Genomic DNA, 25,582 nt, shown 5'->3' with positions numbered 1-25,582 from the left:
CTTTATTTCCCAAAAAGATAAAAATAAAGTAATTTAGATAATATAATACATATTATTGTTCAAATGTTTATTATCACTGTTTTCAAAATTGAATATAACATTTGTATGACATTTTTTTGTAATTAAAATATTTTCATTATTGTAGAATGTAGACAGTATACTAGTCATCTCTATTGCAGTTTTACCCCCCCCCCCCCCCGCCTGTATTCCCCCATAATGAGATCGGTGTATACCATTTTCACAATGCTCTGTTATATTCACAATTGTTTTTTAAATGTGTCTTGCATTGTATACTTAAAAATATCTAAAACATTTATATATATATATATATATATATATATATATATATATATATATATATATATATATAAAGGAGAGAGAGAGAGATTGAGATATAGATTGAGATTGAGATATACAGTATATCCTGTATTGTATGCTTAAAAAGTTAATAAAACTTTGTTGAAAAAAGCAAAGGAAGAAATTATATATATATATATATATATATATATATAGAGAGAAGAATAAAAAAAAAAAAAAATATATATATATATATATATACAGTATGTCCTGTATTGTGACTTAAAAAGTTAATAAAACTTTGTTGCAGAAACAAAAAACAAAAGCAAAACACAAAAAACAAATATATATATATGGTATGTATTGTATTGTATGCTTAAAGCGGGAGTTTTTTACCCTTAGATTGAGGCTCATTTTGTGAAGGGGAATCGGGTAGTTTTTTTTAAAAACGAAGCAGTACTTACCGTTTTAGAGAGCGATCTTCTCCGCCGCTTCCGGGTATGGTCTTCGGGACTGGGCGTTCCTATTTGATTGACAGCCTTCCCACAGGCTTCCGACAGGCTTTCGACGGTCGCATACATCGCGTCACGAGTAGCCGAAAGAAGCCGAACGTCGGTGCGGCTCTATACGGCGCCTGTGCACGACGTTTGGCTACGTTCGGAAAATCGTGGCGCGATGTATGCGACCGTCGGAAGCCTGTCGGAAAGGCTGTCAATCAAATAGGAACGCCCAGTCCCGCAGACCATACCCGGAAGTGGCGGAGAAGATCGCTCACTAAAACGGTAAGTACGGCTTCGATTTTAAAAAAAAACACCCGATTCCCCTTGACAAAATGAGCCTCAATCTAATCTTAAAAATTAACATTTCCGGGTGAACCTCCACTTTAAAAAGTTAATTAAACTGTATTGCAAAAAAAAGATAAAAAATAAATATATATAAAAACTAGTGTATTATTGTTCAAATGTTTATTAACACTGTTTTCAAAGTTGCCTATACCATTTGTATGAGTTTTTTTTTTTTTGTATTTAAAATATTTTTTATTGCAATGATCTGTTTGTGTTTAATGACGCCTTCAATGTCCCATTTTCCTTTGGGTTTGTATGTAACCCTTTGATACGAGTTTGAGAATGTGGCGCTGTGGTCTGGCTCTCCCTCCGCTTGTTGACTGCTGGAAAATAAGATCTGGGTTTGTGTTAAGTAAAGGTTGGAATGAGTTAATCTTTTACCATCCTGCCTCCTCTGGTGAGTTGCTATGCAGCCCAGTAACAGGAACAGAAGGGGCATGTCCCTTTAAGAAGAGGAGGCAGCTTGTCCTTACAAGGTAATGGCGGTGCAGCAGGACAGGAACTGCTGAGCCCATACTACAATCCTCTGCCTGTGACTGCACTGCAGAGCCCTCCCTGGGAATGTAGGACGAAGGGGGGACATGACAGTCCAGTTATATAACCCTGCAGGAAGGCACGCCGAGCCCTTCCATTCTGCTGCAATCATAGGACGGTGAGCTGCTGCAATCACAGGGTATGTATGCTCCAAGCGGGCACACTGTTGCTGCATCGTCTGTAACTGACAGCTGTGCACCGCCAATCGTCTCTCTGTGCCCCCGTTCAGGACCGTCCTCTGTGACTTTTACATCATGTAGCCTGTAACCCGTAAGGATAACTTGTTTGCACTTCTTTTTTGGCAGAACGGATTTGCACGGAAGAGGAAATCCCTTCAGGGAATGAATGGTGACCTTGTTTGGGAACGCGCTGCACATGTGTGATGTCTACAGGTCCCCCCCCGCCCACGGGAGGTTCTGCTGAACATGATTCCAAGATCGAGTCCCTTTTGGTTGCCTAGCGAAGGATCCGGAGCTCTATGAACGCAGAGGTCCAGGCCGTCAGTTCTGTAGAATGCACGCCTAGTTCCCCCGAAGCCATGTCCCTGCCCAGGTTGCTCCGCGGAGGCGGGGTCCTGTCTGCCGGCCTGCGAGGTTGCAGGATGCGCTCTTCGGGTGCTCCGCACGAGAGGTGCCTGCGGGTGCTGGTCGACATGGATGGCGTGCTGGCCGACTTTGAAGGTGGCTTCTTAAAAAAGTATAGAACTCGATACCCCCAAGAGCCTTACATCGAGCTGGAGGAGCGCCGAGGATTCTGGGTGTCTGAGCAGTATGAACATTTAAAGGCTGGACTTAGCGTAAGTCACTTTGTAAATTAATCGATAAATCAATGTTTCACTTTCACATGTATGAATACAGTAAACAGCTCTGATCTAAAGCAGGGGTCTACAAACTTTTTAAACAAAGGGCCAGTTTACTGTCCTTCGGGCTACAGGGGGCCCGGAATTTGGCCGATGTGAGTAGAACATGTCCCGGCATCAGTGGGAGTAAACATTGTCCCGTTATTGATTTAAACAGAAGGAATGGCGCTCCATCGATGGTGTCAGTGGGAGAAATGATGCCCCATTGTTAGTCTTAATAGGAGAAACAGTGCCCTATCAATAGTGTCGGTGGGAGGAATGATGTCCCATCATTGGTCATAGTAGGAGGAACAGTGCCCCATTGATGGTGTCAGTGGGAGGAATAGTGCCCCATAATTGGTCTTAGTAGGAGGAACAGTGCCCCATTGATGGTGTCAGTGGGAGGAATAGTGCCCCATAATTGGTCTTAGTAGGGAAAGCAGTGCCCCATTGATGGTGTCAGTGGGAGGAATTGGCCAATGTGAGTAGAACATGTCCCAGCATCAGTGGGAGTAAACATTGTCCCGTTATTGGTTGTAAAAGAAGGAATGGTGCTCCATCGATGGTGTCAGTGGGAGGAATGATGCCCTATTATTGGTCATAGTAGAAGGAATGGTGCCCAGTCGATGGTGTCAGTGGGAGGAATAGTGCCCCATTGGTCTTAGTAGGAGAAACAGTGCCCTATCAATAGTGTCAGTGGGAGGAATGATGCCCCATCATTGGTCATAGTAGTAGGAACAGTGCCCCATTGATGGTGTCAGTGGGAGGAATAGTGCCCCATAATTGGTCTTAGTAGGGGAAGCAGTGCCCCATTGATGGTGTCATATTATTTGATTTTGGTAAATCTGAAGACAAAAATCTGCAGAAAATCGAATAGCCTGTATGGGGGGCTTTAGACTTGGTTCGGACCTTTGCCTGTCAGGAACGTGCACAAAATCGCGGCCTTTCTTGACAAGCAGAGAAACGTGGTCTTTTAGAAAATGCATGGTGGTGCCGGTAATTGTTTATGGCGCCCCCCATGCATCTGAAAATGCGCACGAGTTGGGTGCGGAGCGATTTTGGAAAAGAGTCAGGGATTTATTTTTTGTGTTGAGTGGGCTGCCTGTCCTAAAAGTGGTATTAGACTGACTGGCTGTTGCGCTGACCCACTGGCTGTAATACTGTCTTAGTCATAGCCCCCAACTGTCCCTGATTTCGAGGGACTGTCTTTGATTTGGAGCAATGTCCCTCTTCATTTATTTAACCTTTTTTTTATTTGGTTAATTCTCCTTTAAGGGGGTGTGGCAGGGGGTGTCCTATGCCTACATACCTTTGCTGGTAGGTGTCCCTCATTCCCATCTTAAAATATTGGGAGGTATGTTTGAGTCTCTGAAGTGTACAGACCAGGAAAATGAGATGAGAAATCAGTTTTTCTCTGCATAATTCAGGTCTGTGATTAAAAGCATGAAAGCAAGAGGATCGGCATGGCAGCCAGGCAACTGGCATTTTCAGAAAGCTGCAGCAGTTTCTTTAATGATAGGTTTCCTATTGGGACCATTCACACTTGTATGCAACACACATGGCTACTCTGTTTGCTACCATTCCTTATAAGCAGCACAGTGGCTAAGTGGGTAGCACTTCTGCCTGGCAGGACTAGGATCATTGGTTTGAGTCCCAATCACGGCACTACCTGCCTGGAGTTTGCATGTTTTCCCTGTGCCTGTGTCTGTTTCCTCCCCCACTCCATGCTGGTAGAATAATCGGCCCTGGTTATGTATGTAGGAATGTGAGTTAGGGACCATAGGTTAAGGGCAGGGACTGATGCGAATGCACAGTATAGATGTAAAGCACTGCGTAAATTGATGGTGCTCTATAAGTACCTGTAAAATATAGTGCCCAACCCACAACGATCCATATGCTATGCATTGTTTTGGATTCGTTCTCACATGCGGTTAACATAGCCGCTCCTCTGAAAAGTGATCTGTTGGGGGGTTCGCTTTTCAGAGGTCACTTGAAAGCACACCACCCTTTATTTTTTTCCCTTGCGATTTTGCCATCAACTAGACATGGGCGCCGTCAATAAATTTGTTACATTTGTTTAGTTTCGTTCCGTTCCAATTAGTATTGGACGGAAATTCAGATTTCGTAATCTCGCTCTCTCTCTATCTATCTCTCTCTATCTATCTCTCGCTCTCTCTCTATCTCTATTTCGCTCTCTCTCTATCTATCTATCTATCTCTCTCTCTCTATCTATCTCTTGCTCTCTCTCTATCTCTATCTATCTATCTCTCTCTCTCTCTATCTATCTCTTGCTCTCTCTCTATCTCTCTCTCTATCTCGCTCTATCTCTATCTCGCTCTCTCTCTATCTATCGCTCTCTCTATCTATCTCTCTCTCTCTATCTATCTCTCGCTCTCTCTCTCTATCTCGCTCTCTCTCTCTCTATCTATCTCTTGCTCTCTCTCTATATCTCTCTCTCTCTATCTCGCTCTCTCTCTCTCTATCTATCTCTTGCTCTCTCTCTATCTCGCTCTCTCTCTATCTCGCTCTCTCTCTCTATCTATCTCTCGCTCTCTCTCTATCTCGCTCTCTCTCTATCTCGCTCTCGCTCTCTCTCTATCTCTATCTTGCTCTCTATCTATCTCTCTCTATCTATCTCTCGCTCTCTCTCTATCTCGCTCTCGCTCTATCTCTATCTTGCTCTCTATCTATCTCTCTCTATCTATCTCTCGCTCTCTCTCTATCTCGCTCTCTCTCTATCTCGCTCTCGCTCTCTCTCTATCTCTATCTCGCTCTCTATCTATCTCTCTCTATCTATCTCTCGCTCTCTCTCTATCTCGCTCTCTCTCTATCTTGCTCTCTATCAATCTCTCGCTCTCTCTCTATCTCGCTCTCTCTCTATCTCGCTCTCGCTCTCTCTCTATCTCGCTCTCTCTCTATCTCTATCTATCTCTCCCTATCTCTTGCTCTCTCTCTCTCTCTCTCTCTCTCTCTCTCTATCTCGCTCTCTCTCTCTATCTATCTCTCTATCTATCTCTCGCTCTCTCTCTCTATCTCGCTCTCTATCTCTTTCTATCTCTCTCGCTCTCTCTCTATCTCGCTCTCTCTCTATCTCTTTCTATCTCTCTTTCTATCTCTCTCTCTATCTATCTCTCTCTATCTCGCTCTCTCTCTCTCTCGCTCTCTCTCTATCTCGCTCTCTCTCTCTCTCTCTCCCTCCTTCTCTCTCTCTCTTCATCTCTCTCTCTCCATCTCTCTCTCTCTAACTCTCTCCCTCTCTCTCTATTTATTTCTATCTCTATCAAATAAGAGAAAGTAATTGTTAGGATTGAGTTCCACTTTGGCTTCACTCACACTTTCGTGCAGCGGGAACAATATTGATCGAGCGATTTTTGCGTGTCGCATAGGGCCAGTCTATTCACTTGGATGGGCTGCCCTATGCACACTTGTCATCAAAGCTCTTGCTCCTTTTTGGGTTACAAGCTTCACGCGATCCTTTAAGGTGCGGATTGCTGCATGTTCTCGTCGCCAATTGCGGCAGAATTGCAACTGCGTTCGGGGTGCCATTAGAGAATAATGACGCCGAAAAGCGTATCACGCGTTCCGCTTCGATTTGCGGGGTCATGGGCCGAATCGCTGCGATTTTGCCCACGGTCACAAATCACGAAATGTGAATGGGGTTTAAGAGAAGCCTGTGATGAGAGAACTATGGGGGATGATATTTCTAACAAGCTATTAAAAATGCTGGTTGCCTGGCTGCCATCAGGGGCATAACTACGAATTAAGGGCCCCAGAGTAAAATTCTGATGTCTGGGTGACATTAGGCATAGAGGGTATTGTCAGTCTGTAGCAGAAGCTCGGAGGGCAGTAAATCTGCACTGCTAAGGCAGCTAAACAAATGCTTCCTACTGCACAGGGGGAATCTGTGACTCCTGACAATCCCTGAGCTCTTCTATACTAGAACCCTCGCTGTTTAGTGTTGACCAGCTTCCCCAATGGGGCCCCTTCCCCACGCCAGGCCCCAAACTGCCAGCCGAGCACAGGGTGCAATGCCTATTGTTATGCCGCTCACAGTGACCTTTCCTTCACCTCCTGTTCTGGTGACCACTTTAAAATTTTGGATTTCCATCACCTTCTCTCCCTTTGACAATAGAGTCCTGTGGGAACACAGACAGCAAAAAAAGAAAGAAAACACTCTATCCAAAACTAACAAAAAAATGTCAACTTTTTAATTAATTTTGTATTTATTTTTTGCAGGGGAAAGCTATTAGCATCTGGGAATCAAAGAACTTTTTCTTAGAATTGGATCCTATAGATGGCGCTGTGGAGGCAGTAAAAGAAATGGCCAGTTTACCCAAGTAAGTTTGCTTTAGGTTTAAAAGAGAACTCTACTGATGGGTTTTACTTCCTCTTTGTCTCCCTGCAAAGGTAAGGCCCCTTTCACACTGGGGCAGGATGTGCGGTGGCGGTTTAGCGGCGCTATACCGTCTGAGTTGCCGCAGAATTGCGCTGGTATTCGGCTGCTAGCGGTGCGGTAATAACCCCTACTAACAGCCTAAAAAGGGTTAATACCGCGGGCTATACGCCTCTGCAGAGGCGCATTGCCGGCGGTATTACCGCGGTTTCCAATTGCTTTCAATGGAAGGAGCGGTGAAGGAGCGGCCCCGCCAGCGCATCACCACAGTGTGAAAGCCCTCTGGCTTTCACACTAATGCCGCGTACACACGGTCGCTTTATGTGATGAAAAAAAACAACGTTTTTCAAAACGTCATTTAAAATGACCGTGTGTGGGGGAAAACGTTGTTTTATGTCTTCTGAAAAACGACCAAAAAAAAATTCGAGCATGCTTCAATTTTTTGTGTCGTTTTTCAACGAGTGTAGCTAAAACAACGTTTTTAAACCCGCGCATGCTCAGAAGCAAGGAATGAAGCGAGCTTCAATGGAAAAGAATGCTGAACGTAACCGCGCTTTGCTAGAGCATTTTGAAAAAACGATGGTGTGTACGCGGCATTAGACTGCAGGGCAAACGTTTTTTCTCAGGCAGTATTTAGGCGCTATTTTAGCGCTAACCCGCCTGAAAAACTCCTCAGTGTGAAAGGGGCCTAAAGCACAATGCATCGCAAAGTAGCCCACTATGTGTCACTTACCTGAAACCGAATCCTGCGATGTCACCGCTGTCCCCACGAGCGTCCATCTTCACTCTGTGACTGGCCGGAGTCACGTGATGTCACTCCCGCGCGCGCAGGAGCCACCAGTCACGGCATGACCCCTTTAGAAACGTCACGATCGCCATTTCTAAAGTGGGCCTGCGCCGTAGACATCGCGCATGCGCCGTAAACATCGGCGCACGGCTCTATTATAATTATCTCCTAAACCGTAGAGGTTTAAGAGACATTTCGAGCACCTACTGGTAAGCCTTATGCCGCGTACACACGATCATTTTTCAGGTTGTAAAAAACGAATTTTTTCACGCTCTAGAAAAAAAAAAAGCAAGCTAAGGAAAAAGTGTTATTAGTATAATGCAGTCTAAAGGCTTAGGTGCGCATGTGAGATATAAACTAGAAGGGGGGAGGGAAGGGAATTGGGTAAAAAGAGTAATATCAGTAGTAATAAAGAAGTGTATTTTGTAAGGATATATGGTACGCAAAATGCTTTTATGTCTTTTTTTTGTATGGAATAAAGTGAATAAAGAATACTTGAATTTAAAAAAAAAAAAAAAAAAAAGATTTTTTTCACGCAAATGCTCTAGCAAAGCGCGGTGACGTACAACACGTACGACGGCACTATAAAGGGGAAGTTCCATGCGGATGGCGCCACCCTTGGGGCTGCTTTAGCTGATTTTGTGTTAGTAAAAGACGATTCGTGCTTTTCTGTCTGTTACAGCGTGATGAATGTGCTTACTCGATCATTTTTTACAACCCAAAAAACGACAACGTTAAAAATGTCGTGAAAAAATAGGGCATGTTCGAAAAAAAATTGCCCATTTTTTAGAACCCGAAAAATGCTCTGAAGCCCACACACCGTCGTTTTTAATGACATTAAAACTACGGCCCTCCAGCTGTTGCAGAACTACACATCCCATGAGGCATTGTAACACACTGACATTCACAGACATGACTAGGCATGATGGGAATTGTAGTTCCTGAACAACTGGAGGGCCATAGTTTGAAGACCCATAGTCTAGACTTACCTGCAGGTAAAAGTGGTTGTACAAGGTGTTCAACCAGTTTAAGGGGGAGGGCTGTGTACTACCATTGACCATCGATGATTGATATGGTGGGGGGGGGCTTTACTGTTACTAACCTCTAATGAAGCCAAGCCCAGTTTTTTTGCCACAGCATGTGCTGTGCACCATATACAGTGGGCCGGATTCAGATAGAGATACAACGGCGTATCTCCTGATACGCCGTCGTATCTCTGAGTTCCGTCGGTCGGATCTATGCGGCTGATTCATAGAATCAGGTTCCGCATAGATCTCCCTAAGATCCGACAGGTGTAAGTGACTTACACCGTCGGATCTTAGGCTGCAATTCCAGGCCGGCCGCTAGGTGGCGTTTCGTTTTTTACACGCAACGAATATGCAAATGAGGATTTCCGCCGATTCAGAAACTAATGACCGCCCGGCGCATTTTTTTGACGTCGCTTGCGTTCGGCTTTTTCCAGCGTATAGTTACCCCTGCTATGTGAGGGGTATCCTACGTTAAGTATGGCCGTCGTTCCCGCGCAGAGTTTTGGATTTTTACGTTGTTTGCGTAAGTCGATTCAGAATAGAGCTGGACGCAAGTTACGCTCACGCCGAAACCAATGACGTCCTAGCGACGTCATTTGGAGCAATGCACGCTGGGAAAATTTGCGGACGGCGCATGCGCTGTTCGATCGGCGCGGGGACGCCTGATTTAAATTGTAGACGCCCCCTAGCCGCGGAATTTGAATTCCGCCGGGGGAATTACAATATGCCGCCGCAAGTTTTGAGGTAAGTGCTTTCTGAATTAAGCACTTGCCTCAAAAACTTGCGGCGGCGGATCATAAATCAGATAGGTTACGCGGATCTAAAGATCCGCTAACCTATCTGAATCCGGCTCAGTATCTTCTACATCACACTTTTCAAGTTGTAAACTTGGGAGGTGTGTTATCCCTTGAGGATACATTTTGTTTCTCTTGCAGAAGAATTGTACACTGAACCGTGCATGTGCAGCTCAGTGTGCATTGTATAGAAAGTTGCAGGGGGGAAGGTAAGAAGCCTTTATTGCAGAACAGACGTAGCATGTCTCCTCTGTAATAAAAAAAATCCTTTCTGTTTGGAATTTTTTGTTTTCAGGCCACGGTTCCGCTTTAACTGATTTCCATTCAGCCAAGAAGAACAGTCTCCATGGTCAGTGACAGAGATGCGGGCCCCTGGGGCTTGCTGTGCCACAGTGCTGATTAGTTTACCTTCGTCCTGGAGACCTTCTTCGGTATTTCACGGTTGATTATGCTTCAGAGAAACTGCCACTTCCAGACTTTTATGTAAAGTCAGCGAAGCAATTAATTTTTTCTGGAAGTCGAATACTCTGAACTCTGTTTAAAAAAAAAAAAGTGCACTAGACAGCAGAAATGTCCTACGCTTGTGAGACCCGAATCTCCCATCACAACCCTTGTTCTGTTTTAAATGCTGATTCACGCCTTGTACACCTCCTTAGACCAGTCTGTCTGGACAGTATGGTCACCTCTCACCTGCTGACTCGCCACCCTCCATGGGTTCTAATCCCTCTCCAATCTATCCAACACTAAAAAAAAGTGTTTTGCTTTTAGTTATATTTTAAGTGTAGATGATATAATAACTGTGTTGTTGTTCTGTTCTATAGCACGGATGTCTTCATTTGTACCAGTCCAATCAAACGATACCAGTACTGTCCATATGAAAAGGTAAGAAAACATTTGCAAGAACAACCTTCTGCCATTGGTGGGAAATTGACGGCTAAGCGGCTGCCTGTCTGTCTGAATTGCTCCCTCATTAGCTGACACAGGACCAGAGATTACTGTGGGAGAGGCGATCTCCTGGAGTGACAGGACATCTCCTAGAGTGACAGGACAGTCCTGTTTTTCATTCCTTTATTAATAAAGGAGCCATTGTAGCCCTAAGGCAGGGGTCGGCAACCTATGGCCCGCGGGCCACACCTGGCATTCCGCTGCTTAATTCCCCGACACATCAATCTACACATGATGAAATCACGTGCACCCGGCCCGCAGACATTTAAGCTGAATGAGAACACGATGCAGGGGGGCTGGGTAGGGGGGCTGTGTGATGTGCAGGGGGGGCTGTGTGATGTGCAGGGAGGGGCTGTGTAAAATGCAGTGGGGCTGGGTAGGGGGGACTGTGTGATGTGCAGGGGGGGCTGTGTGATGTGCAGGGTGGCTGTGTAATATGCAGGGGGGCTGGGTAGGGGGGATGTGTGATATGCAGGGGGGGCTGTGTGATATGCAGGGGGGCTGTGTAATATGCAGGGAGGGGCTGTGCAATATGCAGGGGGGCTGGGTAGGGGGGCTGTGTGATGTGCAGGGGGGGCTGTGTAATATGCAGGGAGGGACTGTGCAATATGCAGGGGGTTGGGTAGGGAGGCTGTGTGATGTGCAGGGGGGCTGTGTAATATGCAGGGGGGCTGTGTAATATGCAAGGGGCTGTGTAATATGCAGGGGGGCTGTGTAATGAAAAGGGGTCCAGAGGTGCAAGGGGCTGTGTAATGTAAAGGGGTCCAGAGGTGCGAGGCTGTGTAATGTAAAGGGGTCCAGAGGTGCGAGGCTGTGTAATGTAAAGGGGTCCAGAGGTACGGGGGCTGTGCAATGTAAAGGGGTCCAGAGGTGCAGAGGCTGTGCAATGTAAAGAGGTCCAGAGGTGCGGGGGCTGTGTAATGTAAAGGGGTCTAGAGGTGCGGGGGCTGTGTAATGTAAAGGGGTCTAGAGGTGCGGGGGCTGTGCAATGTAAAGGGGTCCAGAGGTGCGGGGGCTGTGTAATGTAAAGGGGTCTAGAGGTGCGGGGGCTGTGTAATGTAAAGGGGTCTAGAGGTGCGGGGGCTGTGCAATGTAAAGGGGTCCAGAGGTGCGGGGGCTGTGTAATGTAAAGGGGTCTAGAGGTGTGGGGGCTGTGTAATGTAAAGGGGTCCAGAGATGCAGGGTGCTGTATAATGTAAAAGGGTCCAGAGGTGCGGGGCTCTGTAATGTAAAGGGGTCCAGATTATTATCTTCATTTATTAGCAGCTGAAAGTGGCCCTCCATGCATTCACATAAATTGAATCCGGCCCTTAAGTGGAAAAAGGTTGTTGACTTCTGCCCTAATGGCTCGTTCACATTAGTGGTTGAGGGATGGTAAAACTCTGCGCTGAGCTGTGTTTTTAAACTCCACCCCAACTGCTCCCCCATTAGCCGCAGAGACGTGAGGTGTACACATGCCACATGCCAGCATTGCTTCCCAGCGGCAGGAATTATACTCCTGTCGCTTTTGGTGGGCATAGCGATTGTCAAGCACGACCCATTCAAGTGAATAGGTTCATTCTGCATGTGGCACGCTAGTACAGGGCTCAATGAACTAAAGCAAGCAGCGAGGAGGTGATGCAACGTATCCTTGCCACCTGTCAAATGCTTTTCGTGGATGGCTTTTCAGAGACCAAAGCTCAAAAATTCGGGGTCATGCACATAGCCAACAAAAAGCTGCACTTCTGGGGCCAGATTCACGTACTTGGGGGCATCTTTGTGCGGGCGTAGCGTATCCTATTTACGCTACGCCGCCGCAACTTAGACAGGCAAGTGCAGTATTCACAAAGCACTTGCTCCGTAAGTTGCGGCGGCGTAGCGTAAATTGGCCGGCGTAAGCCCTCCTAATTCAAATTAGGCTGGTAGGGGGCGTGTTGTATGGAAATGAATCGTGACCCCACGTAAATGACGCGCCTAACGAACGGCGCATGCGCGAGCATGCTCAGTATCAGTCAAATTTTCTCCCTAAGTTACGACGGCTCAATGCTTAGTCGACGTGAACGTAATCTACGCCCATCCCCATTCACGTATGACTTATGCAAACGACGTAAAATACGACGCTGTTCCGACGTTTCCGACGTCCATACCTTAACATGACTTACCCCTGCTTTATGAGGGGTAAAGTTACGCTGGTCGTACACCTTACGTAAACAGGGTGTTTTAATACGCCTGTCGCAAGTACGTTCGTGAATCGGCGTATCTAGCTCATTTGGATATTCGACGCGGAAATATACGGAAACGCCCCTAGCGGCCAGCGTAAATATGCACCTAAGATACGACGGCGTAAGAGACTTACATCAGTCGTATCTTGGACAAATTCTGGCGTATCTGATTCTTTGAATCAGGCGCCGAGATACGACGCCTCACATTAGGACTTACGACGGCGTATCTGGAGATACGCCGTCGTAAGTCCTTTGTGAATCTGGCCCCTAATGTTTTTTCTAGATGTGCAAAGCTGGAAGAGACACCCCCAAAAAGACTTGCAGCTGTAATTGCAGAGAAAGGCGGTTCAACAAAGTATTGACTCAAGGGGGCGCCATACAAATGTACCCCCCACACTTTTCACATATTTATTTGTAAAAAATATATATTTACGTTTTTGGTTGTAAACTGACAAAATGTGGAAAATTTCAAGGGGTATGAATACTTTTTCAGGGCACTGTATGGTATATAACTAGTAAGTAGGTAAACTTTGATGCGAATGCTGTTGTCTTTCTCATTCGCAGTATGCCTGGGTGGAGAAGCACTTTGGACACGAGTTTTTGGAGCAGATTATTCTGACTAGAGATAAAACGGTGGTTTCTGCTGACCTTCTGATTGATGACCGGCCAGATATAATGGGTAATAGCGATGGCCATGAACAGCTAGTGCACATCTTACACCTACCGTATTTTCCGGCGTATAAGACGACTGGGCGTATAAGACGACCCCCTAATTTTCCAGGAAAAATGTTGGTTTTGGGATATACTCACCATATAAGACTACCCCCTTCCTTCTAGTCTTTCTGGAAGCTGAGGGGTAGCCAGAACCGCTGACAGAAACAGGCTTTTTCAAATCTCACTGTGCCATTACATTACATGTCCCCACTGTGCCATCACTTGCCCCCCACTGTGCCATCACTTGCCCCTCACTGTGCCATCACTTTCCCCCTCTCTGTGCCATCACTTGCCCCCTCTCTGTGCCATCACTTGCCCCTCACTGTGCCATCACTTGCCCCCTCTCTGTGCCATCACTTGCCCCCTCTCTGTGCTATCACTTGCCCCCTCTCTGTGCCATCACTTGCCCCCTCTCTGTGCCATCACTTGCCCCTCACTGTGCCATCACTTGCCCCTCACTGTGCCATCACTTGCCCCCTCTCTGTGCTATCACTTGCCCCCTCTCTGTGCCATCACTTGCCCCCTCTCTGTGCCATCACTTGCCCCCTCTCTGTGCCATTACTTGCCCCCTCTCTGTGCCATCACTTGCCCCCTCTCTGTGCCATCACTTGCCGCCCCCTCTCTGTACCTGAGCTTGCCCCCACTGTGCCTGAACTTGCCCCCCAGTGCCATCACTCACTTTTTTTCTGAATAGACTTCATGGCTAAAAGAGGCGAGGCGGTGCGGTGCGGTGACAGTCACTGTGCAGCGAGCGTCAATGATTTAAAAGACGCGCCTTCTCCTCAGACTGTCCTGTGTTAGGCGGAACACAAAATTTCCCAGCAGCGCCTCTGTTCTGTGTTCCGCCTATCACGGACGCCTTCTCATCTCGTCCGAGGATGTGGGGAAGATGATGTTGACCTTACAGTGGGGAGATGATGTGGACATTACAGTGGGGGAAATGATGTGGACATTACAGTGGGGAGATGATGTGGACATTACAGTGGGGGAAATGATGTGGACATTACAGTGGGGAGATGATGTGGACATTACAGTGGGGGAGATGATGTGGATATTACAGTGGGGGAGATGATGTGGACATTACAGTGGGGGAGATGATTGTGGACATTACAGTGGGGGAGATGACGTGGACATTACAGTGGGGAGATGATGTGGACATTACAGTGGGGGAGATGATGTGGACATTACAGTGGGGAGATGATGTGGATATTACAGTGGGGGAGATGATGTGGACATTACAGTGGGGGAGATGATGTGGACATTACAGTGGGGGAGATGACGTGAACATTACAGTGGGGGTGATGTCTGTGGATATTACAGTGGGGGAAGATGTTTGTGGATATTACAGTGGGGAGATGATGTGGACATTACAGTGGGGGAGATGATGTGGACATTACAGTGGGGAGATGACGTGGACATTACAGTGGGGGAGATGATGTGGACATTACAGTGGGGAGATGACGTGGACATTACAGTGGGGGAGATGACGTGGACATTACAGTGGGGGAGATGTGGACATTACAGTGGGGAGATGATGTGGACATTACAGTGGGGGGAGATGATGTGGACATTACAGTGGGGGGAGATGATGTGGACATTACAGTGGGGGAGATGATGTGGACATTACAGTGGGGGAGATGATGTGGACATTACAGTGGGGAGATGATGTGGACATTACAGTGGGGGAGATGATGTGGACATTACAGTGGGGGAGATGATTGTGGACATTACAGTGGGGGGAGATGATGTGGACATTACAGTGGGGGGAGATGATGTGGACATTACAGTGGGGGAGATGATGTGGACATTACAGTGGGGGAGATGATGTGGACATTACAGTGGGGAGATGATGTGGACATTACAGTGGGGGAGATGATGTGGACATTACAGTGGGGGAGATGATGTGGACATTACAGTGGGGGAGATGTGGACATTACAGTGGGGGAGATGTGGACATTACAGTGGGGGAGATGTGGACATTACAGTGGGGAGATGATGTGGACATTACAGTGGGGAAGATGATGTGGACATTACAGTGGGGGAGATGTCTGTGGACATTACAGTGGGGGGATGAGGTGGACATTACAGTGGGGAGATGATGTGGACATTACAGTGGGGAGATGACGTGGACATTACCGTGGGGGAGATGATATGGACGTTACAGTGGGGGGAGATGATGTGGACATTACAGTGGGGAGATGATGTGGACATTACAGTGGGGAGATGATGTGGACATTACAGTGGGGAGATGTGGACATTACAGTGGGGAGATGATGTGGACATTACAGTGGGGGAGATGATGTGGACATTACAGTGGGGGGAGATGTCTGTGGACATTACAGTGGGGAGATGATGTGGACATTACAGTAGTGAGATGATGTGGACATTACAGTGGTGAGATGATGTGGACATTACAGTGGGGGGAGATGATGTGGACATTACAGTGGGGAGATGATGTGGACATTACAGTGGGGAGATGACGTGGACATTACAGTGGGGAGATGATGTGGACATTACAGTGGGGGGAGATGATGTGGACATTACAGTGGGGGAGATGATGTGGACATTACAGTGGGGGAGATGATGTGAACATTACAGTGGGGGAGATGATGTGGACATTACAGTGGGGAGATGATGTGGACATTACAGTGGGGGAGATGATGTGGATATTACAGTGGGGGAGATGATGTGGACATTTCAGTGGGGGAGATGACTTGGATAATACAGTGGGGAGATGACGTGAACATTACAGTGGGGAGATGACGTGGACATTACAGTGGGGGAGATGACGTGGACATTACAGTGGGGGAGGGGATGTGGACATTACAGTGGGGGGAGATGATGTGGAGATTACAGTGGGGGGAGATGATGTGGACATTACAGTGGGGGGAGATGATTTGGACATTACAGTGGGGAGATGACATGGACATTACAGTGGGGAGATGACATGGACATTACAGTGGGGAGATGACGTGGACATTACAGTGGGGAGATGATGTGGACAGTGGATTTAATTCTTCAATCCGTCTCCTTCCTTTGCAGGAGCAGAAGCCAACCCCACCTGGGAACACATCCTCTTCGCGGCCTGCCACAATCTCCATCTGTCCGCCGCGACCTTACCCCTCAGGAGGCTCCATTCGTGGCGGGATGACTGGAAGGAGGTCCTAGAAAGTAAACGTTCTCAGCTTTCCGAGGCATGCAGGGTGACCCGTCAAACAGAGCCGAAGGATTAACCAATCAGAACAAAGCCATTTACAATCCTCTCCTCCCCCTTTTGGATGTAATTGGATGAGTCTGGTGCTCTGAAGCTGTGGATGCCAATGGAGGAAGAAGGTCCAAAGACATTTCCTGTAATGGGCCATTCCATTAGATAAGCTGGGATGGGGGGGGAGTGCCTGCGTTACACTGTATTAGAATTTCTTACGCACAAAGTTTTAGACATTATTATTTTCTTATGCTGTTTTTTTTTTTTTAAGGAATATTTAATTGTTTATTATTCTATAGTAATAGGAAAGAAATGTAGCAGTGGGATCATAAGCAGCGCTCTACTATATTAAGGATCTTAACATATTAATTTTTTTTTATTACATTTTTATTGTTGTTTTGAGTATATTTTTAGTCTTTTACTCCATAAATATATATATATATACACACGAGAATATAGAATAGATAGATGTTTTTTGAAGATGGATAAAGAGTATATTAAAGAGAAAACTAATACAAGGATATTTTTTTTTGCCATAGCTGCTTTTATGCAAATGGTTTATTCCATAGGATGACCCCCAGGGACTCTGAGTGTAAGGGGGTGTTGGTGCCTTTTTAGGAGATAGTGATTGAACGCCAGGAAAACAGCTAAATATACAAGTGAAATACATATAGGAACGGTTTGTCAAAGGATTTGTCTTTCTGTCCATCCTGATGTCTGGTAGAAGTACCAGAAGGATCTGTCCCTTGAGTGCAGCCCTCCTTTATTAGGTTCACACTTTTATGTATGCATTTTCATGCGTTATCCAAGTGTTTTTTTGTTTTTTTTATGCAGTTTTCATGCACTCCAATTAAAGTCTATAGGGCCAAAAGTGCATAAAATGTTGCACTAAAAGAAGCGCCTGCGCCTCTGTCCACCCGCGGTGCCTAGGTATGAACAGGCCTATAGACAATAATAGGATTCTCCTTGTCCTGCATTGTTTTGTGAGGACCGACGTGCAATAAAGTGCGGGAACAGGGACCTAACACGGTCCCCAGAACCTATAGGCATCAGATAAACTTACCTTTACTTCCACGGTCCCGCCCCTCGCTGGCATTGGCATCTTCTCTTGTGTGTCGGTCTTTTGGCTATCTTCATTGGCCAGTGCAGGATGACGTCACTCCTGCAAAAGGGTTAAGTAATAAATAAGATAACGTGTTATAGTTTTTAATTTTTACCAGTACGTTTTTGCCTTTTAATTTTAGTTTTTGGTGCTTTTTGTGTTTTTTTTTTTCTCCTAACCAGAGCGAACAAAGGATTTGCATGGCGGATTTGTATTTATCTTCTGCACCTTGGATAAGTCTAACCCAGACTCTCCTTGGTGGGCAGTTTAGGAAAACTTGGGGTACAGAAAGGTATTTATTTATAAAATCTTCATTGGAGGATTGTCACACATAGGCTGCACATACTTTGGCTGTAATTTATGTGATGGAATAATTCCTCTGATCGTCAGCTCCATCTAGTGGCCAAAATGCAGTATTGTTTTATGAATGCATTTTGGCCACTAGCTGGCGCTAATGATTATAGGAATCAATCTATTAGAGCAGGGGTCTCAAAACTTTCTAAACAAAGGGCCGGATTACCGTCCTTCAGACTTTACGGGGGCCGGACTGTGGCCATCAGGAGTACAAAATCCCCCATTATTGGTGTCATTGGGAGAAATCCTGCCCCATCACTGGTGTTATTGGGAGGAATTCTGTCCCATCATTGGGGGGAATTCTGCCCCATCATTGGGAGGAATTCTGCCCCATCATTGGGAGGAATTCTGCCCTATCATTGGTGTCATTGGGAGGAATTCTGTCCCATCATTGGGAGGAATTCTGCCCCATCACTGGTGTCATTGGGAGGAATTCTGCCCTATCATTGGTGCCAATGAATAAAAAATCACCCCAAGTACCGGATAAACTCAAGCAAAGGGCCACATCTGGCCCCCGGGCCATAGTTTGGAGACCCCTGTATTAGAGAAATTACAGCACCATGCACCAATTTGTATGACATTCGATCAGTCAATGTTTTATAAATAGAGCTCAAGTGTCTTTTTGATTATACTTGTTATACTCTTAAGGCCCCTTTTACACTGGGGCGTTTTTCGAGTGTTATTCCAGTGTTATTCCAGTGTTTTTCGAGCGTTATTCGAGCGTTATTCGAGCGAAGCCTCATCTGCAATCCCAATGTGCTGGTAAAGCACCGCTAAGACCCTAACATTTTAGAGCGTTTTTGCAGTGCATCAGTGTGAAAGGGCAAGGCGTTTTTACAGCACTTTCAATTCATTTCAATGGAGATGGGCGTTTTTGGAGCATTTTTTTTCATCGCCCAAAAGCTGCTCCAAAGATGCTGCTTGCAGGACTCGGTGTGAAAGGGTCCATTGAGATGCACGGAGAGCGGTTTATAAGAGTTTTAATAGCGCTATTTTTAACGCTGTAAAAACGCTTCAGTGTGAAAGGGGTCTAAGAGAGTGATTATTTTTTTCCTATTTTAACAGATTTTTTGTCGTTGATTTGTTCAGCCTTAGCTTTAGCTTCTACCTCAGGGTTTGCCAGTTTGTGTTCCCATTTAATGATCCAGCGGTGAATCCTTTTATTTCCATTGGGTAACTAAGAGGCCTTTGCTATGTTCGGAGAATTCATATGTTGTTTTAATTAACGTTTTTGGTGCATTTGTGTCATTTCTGGATAAATCCACGCCATACCTTTCCTTAAGGCTAGGTGTAGACCTGCCAATCCTCTGAAAAATTATCTACTAGACATGTGCACTGCTGAAAAATGTGTTCGTTTTTCGTTTCTGTTTTTTTTTTGGGGTAACTCAAGAATTTGGAAATTCGAAAATTAAAAAAATTCAGACATTAGAAAATTAAAAATGTTTGTAAATTCGTAAAATTTGTAAATGTGAAAATTCGGAATTCGTAAATTCGTAAATAAGAAAATAAACTCAGAAAATCAGAAAGAACGAAAATCCAAAAATCTCAAAATTTTTAATAATAACTTAACTAGCTAACTAATAATAACTAACTAATTAAATTATAGGTATTGAAATTTCCTCTAAAATTTGGCTGTTAGTGAACATAACGAATACACATTTATCTGAAGTTACGAATTATTCGAAATAAAGAATGCTGCATCTAAGCAAATGGAAGGGAACTAAATAATAATACTTTATTATTATTATTATTATTATTTTATTATTATTAATTAATTAGTTACGTTCCATTTGTTTAGATACGGCATTCGTTATTACGGATAATAAATAACTTTGAAAATGTATTATAGTTATTTATTAAAAATAATTTATAACGTTACATTAGATATGCCATTTGTTATTACGGATAGTACATAACTTCAGATAAATTTCAATACCTATAATTTAATAGTGAGTAATAGTTAAGTTATTATTAGTTAGTTATTATTTCAGATGTTAGAATTTTCGGGTTTTTGAATTTTCAGATTTTCGTTCTTATTTTTGGAATTTCCCGATCGAATTTTCAAATATTCAGAAATTTGAAAATTCGGATATTTCCGAATTTGTCTAAATTCGTTAAAAAGCGAATTTGCAACTTAAACAATTGCACATGTCTATTATCTACGTTTGGATAATTTTTAAGAGGCAATTGACAGGTTATGAAGAGGCGATGTGACGCCTCCTCACTGGCTGTTTTAACCCCATTATTGCTAAAAAAATGCACCTCAACCACATGCAAGGCGTTTGTTGCTTGAATAGGTTGCGCTCTGGGGGGGGGCCTGCCGATCAGTACAGGTTGGATGATTTTTGCTGTGAAGCATTAAAACTGCGGCATGTGAACACCCCTTTTTGCTGCCATTGCAGCTTAAGAGGGGTGGTTGAGGGGTGCTAAATACATGGCTTAACTGCACTTTTTTAATGCCCCTCAACCGCTAGTCTAAATGAGGCCTAACTGTTATTTGATTAGTGGCAGCGCAGTTACCTTTCCTCCGATTTTGGTGATACCAGAGTGGTATAAATGGTTGTTGCTGGGTGCTGTTTACAGTCCAGAGACGTGAAAGAGGGCCTCTGAATGTAAAACTGTCTGTGTTGTTCCTTGCAGCCAGATTATGCTTTACATTTGAATTCTACACTGACACCATGCCTACACTGGGGCGTTTTTCAGGCGCTTTAGCTCTAAAAATAGCGCCTGTAAAGCGCCTGAAAGAAGCCTCATCTGCAATCCCAATGTGAAAGCCAGAGTGCTGTTACACTGAGGCGCTGCACTGGCAGGGCATCAAAAAAAGTCCTACGAGCAATGAATATTCTACTCCTAAAGCGTGCCTTCCCATTGAAATCAATAAGAAGCGCCTGCAAAGGGCCTTGGCAGCAGCGCTTTGTGGGCACTTTTAACCTTTTATTCTGGCCACTAGCGAATAGTTAAGGGCGCCTGAAAAACACTGGTAAAGCCCCGCTAGATTTAGCGGCGCTTTACCAGCCTTTTTTGGGCGCTGGCAGTGTGAAAGGGCTCTTAGATTTGAGGCCTAGTCTCTCTTTGTCAGCCATAAAGGACACGGGTATAGGAAGTGGGGGGCATTTAGAAAATGGTAGAGTGCTGATTAATTCCCATAGATCTTATATAATATATATATTTGAGTCTTAGTTACCAACATTTTACAATTATTTCCAGGGACACTTTGCTATTCGGGTAGTGAAAGCTGGCCAGTTGTATTTGTACTATATAGGGAACAGGGCCTGGTCAATTCTTTCAAACCCGCCATACCCCAACGATGGTGAGGGGGGGAGGGGGGGTTGAAGGCCACTGTAGGCAATTAGAGTAGGTTGTGGCTCTATGGCAGCTAGGAGAAACTGTGTGGATCTGGAGCTGGTTATAGCTCTGGGAAGAGGGAACCTGCGGTCTGGCAGCTGGTCTTGGCCTAGTGGTTGATGGCCACTTGTTTAAATACATTTCCAAAATGAAGAACTGTTCCTGAAAATTTGGAAGTTGTTTGGAGCAATAGAAAAATAGGAATTGCCTCAGATGCTTTTGGGGGGGAAACTCAATATTTACCTCACGAAAAATAAAAAATAAACAAGTGTTGAGCATACTGAGCGCTGAGGGGGAATGCTATTTTGCAAATTATTTACCTCAGAAAAAAAAAACTGAATGCATCCTGGTATACCTTCATACATTCAGAAAATAACAGTCATCATATAGAATTGAGCTTGCCGTGTTGTCAGCCATTGCTGGTTTTATAAATTTACTCCATTGTGTACATCTTGGCTTTTTCCCTCCAGTCACTGTAAACCATCATTATATGGACACTGCCTATGTACAGTATATCACCTAATGGAAACCGTAATTCTGGTCTATCCCTGTGTATGGGGGGAAAAATATTCTTGTTGCCCATTGCAACCCTATTACCTCCTATATTCTCCCATTGTAGCATGAAGGGGCCTTTCAGGGACAGCGATAAAGGGGGCCCCAACTAAGGGCCACAATTCTGAAAGGGCTAGAATTGTCCCAGACTTCTAAATGGTTTATATGGGCACCACAGGCTGTCTGAGGTAATTCTGCCCTCAGAGATGATTTTGGTGTGCAATGTGATGAAGAACTGAAACTGTGATATTGTGAGGTGACGGACGGAGCCTCTCATTGTAAGGAATGCACTGGTGGTAATGAGTAGTAGTATAGAAATACATAATTCAATATTTAATAAAGACTATAATATTTAACCCGCTTTGTAGTGGTGTCGTTATTTGGTGCTTGTTACTAATACTGGGTCACATGACTCGTCATCCCAGCTTGTTTTGGAATGTGCAAAGTGCAGTAACCCATAGCAACCTGTCAGCAATGTCTTCTCACTGTGCCAACTGCAAAATAAAGTGAAATCTGAATGGTTAATTCAATCCGCACCTCAACTAACTGAGATATGTGCCCCAAATCAGATGATACCAGACCGCCACCCAACATCCTGCTCTCATTCGCGCTCTCTCTCCCCACTCTCTCTACTTCCCCCCCCCTCTCTCATGGGAAAGCAGACGGTAATGAGATAGATCCACAATTCATATTTTAAACTTATGATAAGAGAAATTGACAACAGACCACTTGCTGGATAATAACGGCCGCGGATGTTTATTGTTGTTTTAATTAAATAATAAATAAATAAATATGTAAATATATAAATAAATAATATAATAGGGTAACCAATAATTTAATATATTAAAATATGTACAGCTTTTAGCAATCCTAGCCACTACGGCCCAGGCTGCAAATTACCCAAAAGGCAGGTGGTAGAATACCACCTGGCACCAACCCCACTACGCGGCCGACTCCACGCAAGAACCCAGGTCCGCATTAAAAATGTCAAGGCCGATATCGGATAAATGCACACCATCCGACCTATACAGCCCAGCATGCCCCCCTTCCAGCTCAGTGTGCCTAAAGGAAAAAATTCCTGACTCAACAAGTAATTTAGAAACTGCTCTATTTATTCTTTTCCTAATTTTTTCCAAAGGACGCCTAGAGAAGGGGGGGGAGCCAAACTAATCTTTGTATTATTTCAGAAAAAACGATTTTTGCTGTTGGAAAAAGGAGGTGAATCCTAAGGAGATCGTCCCTAATGCTAAAAATAATGTCCAGCGTCTTGCGCTGGCCGACATCATTCCCCCCAAGGTGAATGATTACTACATCCGGGTGAGGGAAATGACACATAAGCCGAGATAACTCTGAGTTCAGATTTGACCATAGCATACCACGTTTACCGCCCCAAAACAACTTGTACTTGCTTGCATCTAAACCCAAATTGCCAGTATAACACCTTTTCTGTGCTCTGAGGTGGGCCCAATGGATGAAAGAATGTCCGACGATCCAGACAATTTTTATACGCCCTAAAAAGATTAAAAAGAAATGTTAGGGCGGACATAAAGCCGATAGCTATCTGATTTCCACCTACCAATGCTCTTAATTCTGTTAACATCCAAACCCAACCTTGATGCTTCAGTAGCCGCTCCAATCCGGAATGAATGTGAGGTGAAACCTGCTTGATCTAAGTTTAATGATTTCAGACATTTCTTGAGAACACTGGACAGCTGAAATTTTGTCAATGGCCTGCCCGAACCATGGACAAAAAACTTACCAGACCCCGTAGGCCTGATGGCCAAGAATTCAGTAATCAGATGTACGGGACATGTGGATGAACCGACCCATGCCTCAAGTTGTAACCAGGATCCCCTTCCAAACTGATCAGTTTTCGACTTCCCAATTAAAATTCTAACCGACCTATCTGTAACCACCACATCCGTTGATGTGATAGCAACCTGCTCGGACACTCTCAGTGCTGCAAAAAACATTAGGGAAAAAACTGCTTGAAAAAGTACGGACTCGAAATGCGAAAAACAAACCTTACCCGTAGCTACACACAATTCTCTTAAAAGTTTTGGGGTAATAGGCTTTCGAGTATCCAGCCAAAAATGTTCCTTCTTATAGCCTTTTAAGGCCTGCTTAACGGCAAAATAATGCATGAAGGAAGGGAGACCGTTAAGTTTAAGGAAGAAAGATATACCCGACAAAGTCTTTGAGACGTAAGACATTCTCTATCTTCATTGAATATGTGAATTGATTCTTGAGTCATATTCAAAAAACTTATATATAACCACCAGGCGGATTGATATCCCACCCAGGTAGATGGGGCCACTGAGTTAATAATGAACTGTGAAATAGGCCCTAAACCAAGCCCCATAGGAAAGGTGGACATAACGTTCCCACCTTGTCCGCCTCTGGGAGCAGCCGGAAGAAACGCTCCATCTGTGAACGAGACAAAGCATCCGCCAAGTCATTGTCCTTTCCTGCTACATGTATTGCCTTTATCCAAACATTAAGGTTTAAACACTTGAAGACCATAAATCTTAAAAGAGCAATGACTGGCGGAGACTTAGATGATAAACAGTTTATGGCGTACATCACGCCCTTATTGTCAGTTCGAACTAAAATTCTCTTGTTTTTAAAGAAAGGTCCCCAGATCTCCAGGGCCACTAAAATTGGGAATAATTCTAACAAAACAATATTTTTCAAATAATTCTTAGCCTGCCAAGAGTAGTCCCAACGACCAGCACACCAGTGAGTCCGCCAAATAGCGGCAAAACCCACTGAGCCTGCAGCGTCGGTGAACAGAAAAAAATCTTTGTCCAAAATGAACTCCTCCTGCCAAATTGCTCTACCATTAAAATTATCTAAAAACTGTAACCAAACCAGTAAGTCTTCCTTTACGTCATGGGACAAACGAACATGTGAGAATGGGGATTTTAATCCAGAAATGGACAGATAGAGTCTTCTCGAGAAGACTCTACCAATCGGTAAAATCCTAGTTGCGAAAGCTAGAAGGCCTAACAGGGATTGAACTTCCTTTAAAAGGGGCTTCTTCTTCCTGATCAATGATAAAATTAAGAATTTAATTTTCTCTAATTTTAATTCAGGAAGCCTAAATTCCATGAGTTCCGTATCAATAACGATACCCAGGAATTCCAGGCATGTGGATGGTAATACCGTCTTATCCATAGCAAGCGGGACACCAAAATGTCGGCAAAGCTTAAAAAATGTTTCCAACAATTCTTCGCACTCGGAAGAATTGGGAGGGCCAAAGAACAGGAAATCATCCAGGTAATGGATGAGGAAATCAGAACCCAATTCAAAAGATACTACCCATTCTAAAAAGGAAGAAAATGTCTCAAAGTAAAAACATGACAGAGAACAACCCATAGGCAGGCATTTATCAAAATAAAACCCATTATTAAAGAAAAACCCCAGGGAATTAAAGCATGCCGGGTTGATAGGTAACAAACGAAAAGCAGATATAATATCCGCTTTTGCTAAAAGAGAGCCCTTACCCAGGCGTCTCAACTTAACAAGAGCGTCATCAAACGTGGCATAAGATACAGAGGACAATTCATCCTCAATCTCATCATTCAGGGAATTACCTTTGGGGAAAGACAAATGATGAATTAGCCTAAATGAACCTATATCTTTCTT

General features: G+C 44.6%; 1 protein-coding gene across 1 annotated transcript; it reads left to right on the top strand.

Annotated features, from left to right (window-relative positions):
- Nucleotides 1-1,565: 1,565 nt before the first annotated feature.
- On the top strand, nucleotides 1,566-17,212 carry NT5M (5',3'-nucleotidase, mitochondrial). Its single transcript, XM_040356348.1, has 6 exons — nucleotides 1,566-1,815; nucleotides 1,982-2,472; nucleotides 6,751-6,851; nucleotides 10,338-10,398; nucleotides 13,227-13,341; nucleotides 16,419-17,212. Exons 2-6 carry the CDS (start codon nucleotides 2,155-2,157, stop codon nucleotides 16,607-16,609), a joined length of 786 nt encoding a protein of 261 aa, XP_040212282.1. The 5' UTR covers nucleotides 1,566-1,815; nucleotides 1,982-2,154; the 3' UTR covers nucleotides 16,610-17,212.
- Nucleotides 17,213-25,582: the final 8,370 nt, after the last annotated feature.

Source organism: Rana temporaria, chromosome 6 (genome assembly GCF_905171775.1).
Source record: "Rana temporaria chromosome 6, aRanTem1.1, whole genome shotgun sequence".
Lineage (NCBI taxonomy): Eukaryota > Metazoa > Chordata > Amphibia > Anura > Ranidae > Rana > Rana temporaria.
Note: the sequence above shows the minus strand (reverse complement) of the source record. Positions and strands in the feature narration are given on the sequence as shown.